Here is an 11114-nt window from a genome sequence, read left to right as displayed (position 1 = left end):
GGGCGCTCTTAGGGACAACGGCAATCCTAGAGGCTTTCTCAGGGGCTCCTCCAGAAACAGCCGAGTTTCCATGTTCCTCTCAGACGGCAACGCCCTAGGGACCCCTCACAGAAACGGGGGCGCCCTACGGCCCTGCTAGGGCGCTGGCGACCTGAGGGGCCCCTCACAGGGACAAAGCGCTGACCCCAGGGTTTTCCAGGACCGGGGCGCTTCCAGATACGTTCCCTAGGGACCGTGGTGCTCCCAGAGGCCCTGCCAGTGGCGTTGGCGCCTTGAGGGACCCTTCCAGAGGGGGTGGCTCCCCCCAGGCCTCTTTATGGGTCGCCACTGCTCCCAGGTACCCTACCAAGGCTTGTGGCTCACAATAGGTCGTCCTAGGGGAGGCGGCGCCCCAAAACAATGGATAGTGCTGTCGTAATATTGCATTCTGCCAGTAATCTTACTTAAATGTGATAGGTGGCATAAGAGGTAACATCATCAAATTACAGCCAATAGGAAAACAGAACAATCAGTCAGTACAACACCTCAACTTATGTTTTGCTGTTGGATATTTATTCTCCTTTTCATAATTCAGGTTGCGATAATACTGAAAATGCGATGGGCGGTGTATTTACTTAACGTTATTTATATCTCCCAGAGTTTAAATAGTGAAACGAGAATAAATATCCAACAGCAAAGCATAAGATGGGGTGTTGTGCTGACTGTTTCCTCTGTTCTCCTATTGGCTGTAATTTGATGACGTTACATCTTGCACCACCAATCACAGTTAAGTAAGGGATTACTGGACGAATGCAAAATGTACGACAAAACTATGAAGTTCTTGGGGCGATGCTGCATGTGGAAGGGTCCCTGGGGGCTCCGTCGCCCCTGGCAGAGTCTCTGCTACCCCTGGAAAGGCACTGCCACTAGCAGGGCGCACAGCAGCGCCGCGGGCCCTAGGAGGGCCCATAGGGGCGCTCCAACTCCTGGCAGGGTCCATGTGGGCAGTGTCGCCCCAAAGAGGTACCCTGGGGGAGACACCACCTCTGAAGGGCCCCTGAAGGGGCCACCGCTATGGTAGAGCCCCTGGGTACGTCGCCGGCCCTAGGAACACCCCTGAAGGCGCTTCCATCCCTGTAAGGGACCCTGGGATCGACGTTATCACTCTGAGGGTAACTTAGCCAGGCCAGGCACGGAGGCACCCCCAGGGCCCTCTCATCGGTCGGCGGTGCCCCCAGGGGACCTGTCAGGGGCGCTAGATCCACCAGGGGCGCTGGATCCAACACGGGCGCTCTTAGGGACAACGGCAATCCTAGAGGCTTTCTCAGGGGCTCCTCCAGAAAGCCATGTTCCTCTTAAGGTTGGCTTAACGCTCCTAGGGACCTCACAGAAGCAGGCGCCCATGGGCCTGCTGAGGCGCGCTGGCGACTCAGAGGGCCCTCACAGGGACCCCAGGGGTTTTCAGGGACCAGGGCGCCTCCAGATACGTTCACAAAGGGACGTGGTGCCCAGAGGCCCTGCCAGCGGATGGCGCCAGGGGGCCCCCGCTTCAGAAGCGTGGCTCTCCCAGGCCTTGTAAGGGCCACCTTCCAGGGACCTGCCAAGGCCTGTGGATTATAATAGATCCTCCTAGGGGAGGCGGCGCCCCAAAACAATGGATAGTGGTGTCGTACATAATGCATTCTTCCAGTAATCTCTTACTTAACTGTGATTGGTGGAATAAGAGGAAACGTCATCAAATTAGAGCCAAAAGGAAAACAAAGCAATCAATTAGCACAACACCCCAACTTATGTTTTGCTGTTGGATATTTATTCTCCTTTTCATTGTTCAGGTTGCGATAATACTGAAAATGCGATGGGCGGTGTATGTATTTTACGTCATATCTCCCAGAATTTAAATAGTGAAACGAGAATAAATATCCAACAGCAAAGCATAAGTTGGGGTGTTGTGCTGACTGATTGCTCTATTCTCCTATTGGCTGTATGTTGATGACGTTACATCTTGCTCCACCAATCACAGTTAAGTAAGAGATTACTGGACGAATGCAAAATGTACGACAAAACTATGAAGTTTTTGGGGCGATGCCGCATGTGGAAGGGCCCCTGGGGGCGCCGTCGCCCCTGGCAGAGACCCTGCTGCCCCTGGAAAGGAACCCACTGCCACTAGCAGGGCGCACAGCAGCGCCGCGGGCCCTAGGAGGGCCCATAGGGGCGCTGCAACTCCTGGCAGGGTCCATGTGGGCAGTGTCGCCCCAAAGAGGTACCCTGGGGGAGACACCACCTCTGAAGGGCCCCTGAAGGGGCCACCGCTATGGTAGAGCCCCTGGGTACGTCGCCGTCCCTAGGAACACCCCTGAAGGCGCTTCCATCCCTGTAAGGGACCCTGGGATCGACGTTATCACTCTGAGGGTAACTTAGCCAGGCCAGGCACGGAGGCACCCCCAGGGCCCTCTCATCGGTCGGCGGTGCCCCCATGGGACCTGTCAGGGGCGCTAGATCCACCAGGGGCGCTGGATCCAACACGGGTGCTCTTAGGGACAACGGCAATCCTAGAGGCTTTCTCAGGGAAAGCGGCGTTCTCAGGGGCTCCTCCAGAAACAGCCGAGTTTCCATGGGCCTCTCAGGGACGGCAACGCTCCTAGGGACCCTCACAGACACGGGGGCGCCCCCATGGGCCCTGCTAGGGGCGCTGGCGATCCGAGGGGCCCTCACAGGGACAGCGCTGACCCCAGGGGTTTTCCAGGGACCGGGGCGCCTCCAGATACGTTCCTAGGGACCGTGGTGCTCCCAGAGGCCCTGCCAGCGGTGTGGCGCCTTCGGGGGCCCTTCCAGAGGCGGTGGCTCTCCCCAGGCCTCTTTATGGGGGCCACTGCTTCCAGGGACCCTGCCAAGGCCTGTGGATTATAATAGATCCTCCTAGGGGAGGCGGCGCCCCAAAACAATGGATAGTGGTGTCGTACATAATGCATTCTTCCAGTAATCTCTTACTTAACTGTGATTGGTGGAATAAGAGGAAACGTCATCAAATTACAGCCAAAAGGAAAACAAAGCAATCAATTAGCACAACACCCCAACTTATGTTTTGCTGTTGGATATTTTTTCTCCTTTTCATTGTTCAGGTTGCGATAATACTGAAAATGCGATGGGCGGTGTATTTATTTTACGTCATATCTCCCAGAATTTAAATAGTGAAACGAGAATAAATATCCAACAGCAAAGCATAAGTTGGGGTGTTGTGCTGACTGATTGCTCTATTCTCCTATTGGCTGTATGTTGATGACGTTACATCTTGCTCCACCAATCACAGTTAAGTAAGGGATTACTGGACGAATGCAAAATGTACGACAAAACTATTAAGTTTTTGGGGCGATGCCGCATGTGGAAGAGCCCCTGGGGTAGCCGTCGCCCCTGGCAGAGACCCTGCTGCCCCTGGAAAGGAACCCACTGCCACTAGCAGGGCGCACAGCAGCGCCGCGGGCCCTAGGAGGGCCCATAGGGGCGCTCCAACTCCTGGCAGGGTCCATGTGGGCAGTGTCGCCCCAAAGAGGTACCCTGGGGGAGACACCACCTCTGAAGGGCCCCTGAAGGGGCCACCGCTATGGTATTGGCTGTAATTTGGTGGGTAGATATTTTAGTCCACCAATCACATTTAAGGAACTGATGGACATATAAAATATATACCTAGGCACAACCAGGTATGCTATAGGGCCCCTGGACATGCAGTCCCTCTAGTGTCCCAAGGGGCCCCACTGCTCCTGGAGGGTCCCAGGGCCCCCTCCCCTCCCTGGGAGTGTCTCAGTGGGTCCCGCCTACCCTAGGAGGGTCCCTAGTGGCGCTGTCACACCTGGAAAGGTACTGCGGGCCTCCACCGCCCCTGGGAGGGTCTTTAGTACAATCGTCGCTTCTCGGAGTTGTTGCAGGGGCCCTGCCGCCCCTAAGAGGTTTCCTGGGGCCCCCGCAATCCATGCGATGATTCCAGTGGGGGCCGCCGTCCATGGGAGGGTCCAATGAGTCCCAGCCACCTTTGGAAGGGTCACCGACGCACCTGGAGGGTCCCAGGGGGCACCACCTTATCTGGATAAGACCAAGGTCCCTGGCTGCCTCTGGGTGGGTCCCTCGGGCCTCTGCTGCCCCTAGGCGGGTCCCAAGTGGCTCCGGCCACTCCTAGGAGGTTCCCTGTCGCACGTGGGTGGTTCCCTAAGAGCGTCAGCCCTGTATGGTCTCTGGGGGCAGTTGTTTTTCTGTTATTTAGAGCGTTGGGAGATGCAACTACATCGCCCATCATCACATTTCCAGTATTATCGCATACTTAAAAACGGAATGGAGAATAATATCCAACAGGAAAACATAAGTTGGGGTGTTGTGCTGACTGACTGCTCTCTTCTCCTATTGGCTGTAATTTAGTGGGTAGATATTTTAGTCCACCAATCACATTTAAGGAACTGATGGACGTATAAAATATGTACCAAGGCACAACCAGGTATGCTATAGGGCCCCTGGAATGTCCCAAGGGCCCCCACCACCCCTAGGTGGACCCAGGGCCCCCTCCCGTCCCTGGGAGTGTCTTAGCGGGTCCCGCCTACCCTGGGAGGGTCCCTAGGGGCGCGGTCACACCTGGAAAGGTACTGTGGGCCTCCACCGCCCCTGGGAGTATCCTTAGTACCCTCGCCGCTTCTGGGAGGGGTGCAGGGGCCCTGCCGCCCCTATGAGGGTTCCTGGGGTCCCCGCAATCCATGTGATGATTTCAGGGGGCGCTGCCGTCCCTGGGAGGGTCCAATGAGTCCCAACCGCCCTTGGAAGGGTCCTCGATGCACCTGGGAGGGTCGCAGGGGGCACCACCTTACCTGGGTGAGAACCAGGTCACCAGCTGCCTCTGGGATGGGTCCATGGGGCCTCTGCTGCCCCTCGGTGGGTCCCAATGGCCCCAGCCACTACTTGGATGTTCCCTGCCGCACCTTGGAGGTTCCCTGAGAGCGCCAGCCCTGTATGGTCTCTGGGGGCAGTTGTTTTTCTGTTATTTAGAGCGTTGGGAGATGCAACTACATCGCCCATCATCATATTTCCAGTATTATCGCATACTTAAAAACGGAATGGAGAATAATATCCAACAGGAAAACATAAGTTGGGGTGTTGTGCTGACTGACTGCTCTCTTCTCCTATTGGCTGTAATTTGGTGGGTAGATATTTTAGTCCACCAATCACATTTAAGGAACTGATGGACGTATAAAATATATACCTAGGCACAACCAGGTATGCTATAGGGCCCTTGGACGTGCAGCCCCTGTAGTGTCCCAAGGGGCCCCACTGCTCCTGGAGGGTCCCAGGGCCCCCTCTCGTCCCTGGGAGTGTCTCAGTGGGTCCCGCCTACCCTAGGAGGGTCCCTAGGGGCGCTGTCACACCTGGAAAGGTATTGCGGGCCTCCACCGCCCCTGGGAGGGTCCTTAGTACAATCGTCGCTTCTCGGAGGTGTTGCAAGGGCCCTGCCGCCCCTATGAGGTTTCCTGGGGCCCCCGCAATCCATGCGATGATTCCAGGGGAGGCCGCCGTCCGTGGGAGGGTCCAATGAGTCCCAGCCGCCTTTGGAAGGGTCACCGACGCACCTGGAGGGTCCCAGGGGGCATCACCTTATCTGGATAGGACCAACGTCCCTGGCTGCCTCTGGGTGGGTCCATGGGGCCTCTGCTGCCCCTGGGTGGGTCCCAAGTGGCCCTGGCCACTCCTAAGAGGTTCCCTGTCGCACGTGGGTGGTTCCCTAAGAGCGTCAGCCCTATATGGTCTCTGGGGGCAGTTGTTTTTCTGTTATTTAGAGCGCTGGGAGATGCAACTACATCGCCCATCATCACATTTCCCGTATTATTGCATACTTAAAAACGGAATGGAGAATAATATCCAACAGGAAAACATAAGTTGGGGTGTTGTGCTGACTGACTGCTCTCTTCTCCTATTGGCTGTAATTTGGTGGGTAGATATTTTAGTCCACCAATCACATTTAAGGAACTGATGGACGTATAAAATATGTACCAAGGCACAACCAGGTATGCTATAGGGCCCCTGGAATGTCCCAAGGGCCCCCACCACCCCTAGGTTGTCCCATGGCCCCCTCCCGTCCCTGGGAGTGTCTTAGCGGGTCCCGCCTACCCTGGGCGGGTCCCTAGGGGCGCGGTCACACCTGGAAAGGTACTGTGGGCCTCCACCGCCCCTGGGAGTATCCTTAGTACCCTCGCCGCTTCTGGGAGGGTTGCAGGGGCTCTGCCGCCCCTATGAGGGTTCCTGGGGCCCCCGCAATCCATGTGATGATTTCAGGGGGCGCTGCCGTCCCTGGGAGGGTCCAATGAGTCCAAGCCGCCCTTGGAAGGGTCCCCGATGCACCTGGGAGGGTCGCAGGGGGCACCACCTTACCTGGGTGAGAACCAGGTCACCAGCTGCCTCTGGGATTGGGTCCATGGGGCCTCTGCTGCCCCTGGGTGGGTCCCAATGGCCCCAGCCACTACTTGGATGTTCCCTGCCGCACCTTGGAGGTTCCCTGAGAGCGCCAGCCCTGTATGGTCTCTGGGGGAACTTGTTTTTGTGTTATTTATAATGCTGGGAGATGCAAATACATGGCCATCATCACATTTCCAGTATTATCGCATACTTAAAAACGGAATGGAGAATAATATCCAACAGGAAAACATAAGTTGGGGTGTTGTGCTGACTGACTGCTCTCTTCTCCTATTGGCTGTAATTTGGTGGGTAGATATTTTAGTCCACCAATCACATTTAAGGAACTGATGGACGTATAAAATATATACCTAGGCACAACCAGGTATGCTATAGGGCCCCTGGACGTGCAGCCCCTGTAGTGTCCCAAGGGGCCCCACTGCTCCTGGAGGGTCCCAGGGCCCCCTCTCGTCCCTGGGAGTGTCTCAGTGGGTCCCGCCTACCCTAGGAGGGTCCCTAGGGGCGCTGTCACACCTGGAAAGGTACTGCGGGCCTCCACCGCCCCTGGGAGGGTCCTTAGTACAATCGTCGCTCCTCGGAGGTGTTGCAGGGGCCCTGCCGCCCCTATGAGGTTTCCTGGGGCCCCCGCAATCCATGCAATGATTCCAGTGGGGGCCGCCGTCCATAGGAGGGTCCAATGAGTCCCAGTCACCTTTGGAAGGGTCACCGACGCACCTGGAGGGTCCCAGGGGGCACCACCTTATCTGGATAAGACCAAGGTCCCTGGCTGCCTCTGGGTGGGTCCCTCGGGCCTCTGCTGCCCCTAGGCGGGTCCCAAGTGGCTCCGGCCACTCCTAGGAGGTTCCCTGTCGCACGTGGGTGGTTCCGTAAGAGCGTCAGCCCTGTATGGTCTCTGGGGGCAGTTGTTTTTCTGTTATTTAGAGCGTTGGGAGATGCAACTACATCGCCCATCATCACATTTCCAGTATTATCGCATACTTCAAACGGAATGGAGAATAATATCCAACAGGAAAACATAAGTTGGGGTGTTGTGCTGACTGACTGCTCTCTTCTCCTATTGGCTGTAATTTGGTGGGTAGATATTTTAGTCCACCAATCACATTTAAGGAACTGATGGACATATAAAATATGTATAAAGGCACGACCAGGTATGCTATAGGGCCCCTTGAAGTGCGGCCCCTGGAATGTCCCAAGGGCCCTCATCACCCCTAGGTGGTCCCAGGGCCCCCTCCCGTCCCTAGGCGTGTCTTAGCGGGTCCCGCCGACCCTGGGAGGGTCCCTAGGGGCGCTGTCACACCTGGAAAGGAACTGCGGGACTCCACCGCCACTGGGAGGATCCTTAGTACCCTTGCCGCTTCTGGGAGGGTAGCAGGGGCCCTGCCGCCCCTATGAGGGTTCCTGGCGTCCCCGCAATCCATGTGATGATTTCAGGGGGCGCTGCCGTCCCTGGGAGGGTCCAATGAGTCCCAACCGCCTTTGGAAGGGTCGCCGACGCACCTGGGAGGGTCGCAGGGGGGCACCACCTTACCTGGGTGAGAACCAGGTCACCAGCTGCCTCTGGGATGGGTCCCTGGGACCTCTGCTACCCCTGGGTGAGTCCCAAGGGCCCCAGCCACTCCTAGGATGTTCCCTTCCGCACCTTGGAGGTTCCCTGAGAGCGCCAGCCCTGTATGGTCTCTGGGAGCAGTTGTTTTTGTGTTATTTATAATGCTGGGAGATGCAACTACATCGCCATTTTCACATTTCCAGAATTATAGCATCCTTAACAACGGAATGGAGAATAATATCCAACAGGAAAACATAAGTTGGGGTGTTGTGCTGACTGACTGCTCTCTTTTCCTATTGAACAATCAGTCAGTACAACACCTCAACTTATGTTTTGCTGTTGGATATTTATTTTCCTTTTCATAATTCAGGTTGCGATAATACTGAAAATGCGATGGGCGGTGTATTTACTTAACGTTATTTATATCTCCCAGAGTTTAAATAGTGAAACGAGAATAAATATCCAACAGCAAAGCATAAGATGGGGTGTTGTGCTGACTGTTTCCTCTGTTCTCCTATTGGCTGTAATTTGATGACGTCACATCTTGCACCACCAATCACAGTTAAGTAAGGGATTACTGGACGAATGCAAAATATACGACAAAAATATGAAGTTCTTGGGGCGATGCTGCATGTGGAAGGGTCCCTGGGGGCTCCGTCGCCCCTGGCAGAGTCTCTGCCACCCCTGGAAAGGCCTCCCCTGCCACTAGGAGGGCCCATTCCAGCGCCGATGTCCCTAGAAGGTCCCATAGAGGCGCCACAGCCCCTGGCAGGTTCCTTGGGGGCAGAGGCGCTCCATAGAGGGATCCTGGGGGAGACACCGCCTCTGGAAGGGCACCTGAATGCGCCACCGCTGCGCTATGGCCCCTTGGGGCGCCGCCGTCCCTGGGAACACCCTTCAAGGCGCCCCCGTCCCTGTAAGGGACCCTGGGATCGCCGTTATCCCTGTGAGGGTCACTTGGCCATCCCAGGCATGGAGGCGTTCCCAGGGCCCTCTCAGGGTAGGCGGTGCCCCCAGGGGACCTGTCAAGGAAGCTGGATCCACCAGGGGAACTCTTAGGGACAACTGCAATCCTAGTGGCCTTTACTGGGAAGGCGACGTCCACAGGGGCTCCTCCAGGAAATTCCGAACTTCCATGGGCCTCTCAGGGAAGGCAACGCTCCAAGGGTCCCTTGCAGGGACGGCAACGCTTCTAGGAACCATCACAGGGACGGCGGCGCCCCCATGGGCCCTGCTAGGGGCATTGGCGACCCTAGGGGCCCTCACAGGGACAGCCATGATCCATGGGGCCTCTCCAGGGAGGGGGGCGCTTCCAGGTACGTTCCTAGGGATCGTGGTGCTCCCAGAGGCCTGCCAGTGGCGGTGGCGCCTTGAGGGACCCTTCCAGAGGGGGTGGCTCCCCCCAGGCCTCTTTATGGGTCGCCACTGCTCCCAGGTACCCTACCAAGGCTTGTGGCTCACAATAGGTCCTCCTAGGGGAGGCGGCGCCCCAAAACAATGGATAGTGCTGTCGTAATATTGCATTCTGCCAGTAATCTCTTACTTAAATGTGATAGGTGGCATAAGAGGTAACATCATCAAATTACAGCCAATAGGAAAACAGAACAATCAGTCAGTACAACACCTCAACTTATGTTTTGCTGTTGGATATTTATTCTCCTTTTCATAATTGAGTTGCGGTAATACTGAAAATACGATGGGCGGTGTATTTGCCAACGTTATTTATATCTCCCAGAGTTTAAATATTGAAACGAGAAAAAATATCCAACAGCAAAGCATAAGTTGGGGTGTTGTGCTGACTGATTGCTATGTTCTCCTATTGGCTGTAGTTTGATGACGTCACATCTTACTCCACCAATCACGTTTAAGTAAGAGATTACTGGACGTAAGCAAAATGTAAGACGAAACTATGAAGTTCTTGGGGCGATGCTGCTTGTGGAAGGGCCCCTGGGGGCTCCGTCGCCCCTGGCAGAGACCCTGCCGCCCCTGGAAAGGCACCCACTGCCACTAGGGGGGCCCATACCAGCGCCGATGTCCCTAGAAGGTCCCATAGAGGCGCCACAGTCCCTGGCAGGTTCCTTGGGGGGCAGAGGCGCTCCATAGAGGGATCCTGGGGAGAGACACCGCCCTATGGAAGGACCCCTGAAGGCGCCACCGCTGTGGTAAGGCCCCTGGGGGCGTCGCCGTCCCTGGGAACACCCCAGAAGGCGCCATTGTCCCTGTAAGGGACCCTGGGATCGCCGTTATCCTTGTGAGGGTCACATTTCCATGCCATGCACGGAGGCGTCCTCAGGGCCCTCTCAGGGTCGGCGGTGCGGCCATGGGACCTGTCAGGGGCGCTGGATCCACCGGGGGCGCTCTTAGGGACAACTGCAATTCTAGGGGCCTTCTCAGGGAAGGCGATGTACACAGCGGATCCTCTAGGAACAGCTGAGCTTCCGTGGGCTTCTCAGGGACGGCAACGATTCAATGGACCCTTGTAGAGACGGCAACGCTCCTAGGGACCCTCACAGGGACGGCGGCGCCACCAATGGCCCTGCTAGGGGCGCTGGCGACCCTAGGGGCCCTCACAGGGACAGCCATGATCCTCGGGGTTTTTCCAGGGACGGGGGCGCCTCCAAGTATGACCATAGGGACCGTGGTGCTCCCAGAGGCCGTGCCAGCGGCGGTGGCGCCTTCAGGGGCCCTTCCAGAGGCGGTGGCTCCCTCCAGGCCTCTTTATGGGGGCGCCACTGCTCCCAGGGACCCTGCCAAGGCCTGTGGCTCACAATAGGTCCTCCTAGGGGAGACGGTGCCCGAAAACAATGGATAGTGGTGTCGTACATATTGCATTCTTCCAGTAATCTCTTACTTAACTGTGATTGGTGGAATAAGAGGTAGCATCATCAAATTATAGCCAATAGGAAAACAGAGCAATCAGTCAGCACAACACCCCAACTTATGTTTTGCTGTTGGATATTTATTCTCCTTTTCATTGTTCAGGTTGCGATAATGCTGAAAATGCTATGGGCAGTGTATATTTATTTACGTCATATCTCCCGGAGTTTAAATAGTGAAACGAGAATTAATATCCAACAGCAAAGCATAAGTTGGGGTGTTGTACTGACTGATTGCTCTGTTCTCCTATTAGCTGTAATTTGACGACGTT

The 11114-nt window shown here is 56.0% G+C and overlaps 1 protein-coding gene across 1 annotated transcript; it reads right to left on the bottom strand.

Annotated features, from left to right (window-relative positions):
- Positions 1-6099: 6099 nt before the first annotated feature.
- Positions 6100-7371, bottom strand: LOC121878588. Its single transcript, XM_042384929.1, has 3 exons — positions 7135-7371; positions 6379-6528; positions 6100-6237 (listed from the first exon to the last, which is right to left on the bottom strand). Exons 1-3 carry the CDS (start codon positions 7369-7371, stop codon positions 6100-6102), a joined length of 525 nt encoding a protein of 174 aa, XP_042240863.1.
- Between the last annotated feature and the right edge of the window lie 3743 nt (positions 7372-11114).

This window comes from Homarus americanus, unplaced genomic scaffold (assembly GCF_018991925.1).
Source record: "Homarus americanus isolate GMGI-L3 unplaced genomic scaffold, GMGI_Hamer_2.0 scaffold11783, whole genome shotgun sequence".
Classification (NCBI taxonomy): Eukaryota; Metazoa; Arthropoda; class Malacostraca; order Decapoda; family Nephropidae; genus Homarus; species Homarus americanus.
Note: the sequence above shows the minus strand (reverse complement) of the source record. Positions and strands in the feature narration are given on the sequence as shown.

Coding starts and splice junctions, on each gene's coding strand:
- LOC121878588 (XM_042384929.1), bottom strand. CDS start 7,371: ATGGGCGATGTAGTTGCATCTCCCAACGCTCTAAATAACAGAAAAACA. Junction 6,529..7,134: donor TGCCCCCTGGGACCCTCCAG/GTGCGTCGGTGA, acceptor AAGTTCCCCCAG/AGACCATACAGGGCTGGCGC. Junction 6,238..6,378: donor GTGACCTGGTTCTCACCCAG/GTAAGGTGGTGC, acceptor GAACCCTCATAG/GGGCGGCAGAGCCCCTGCAA.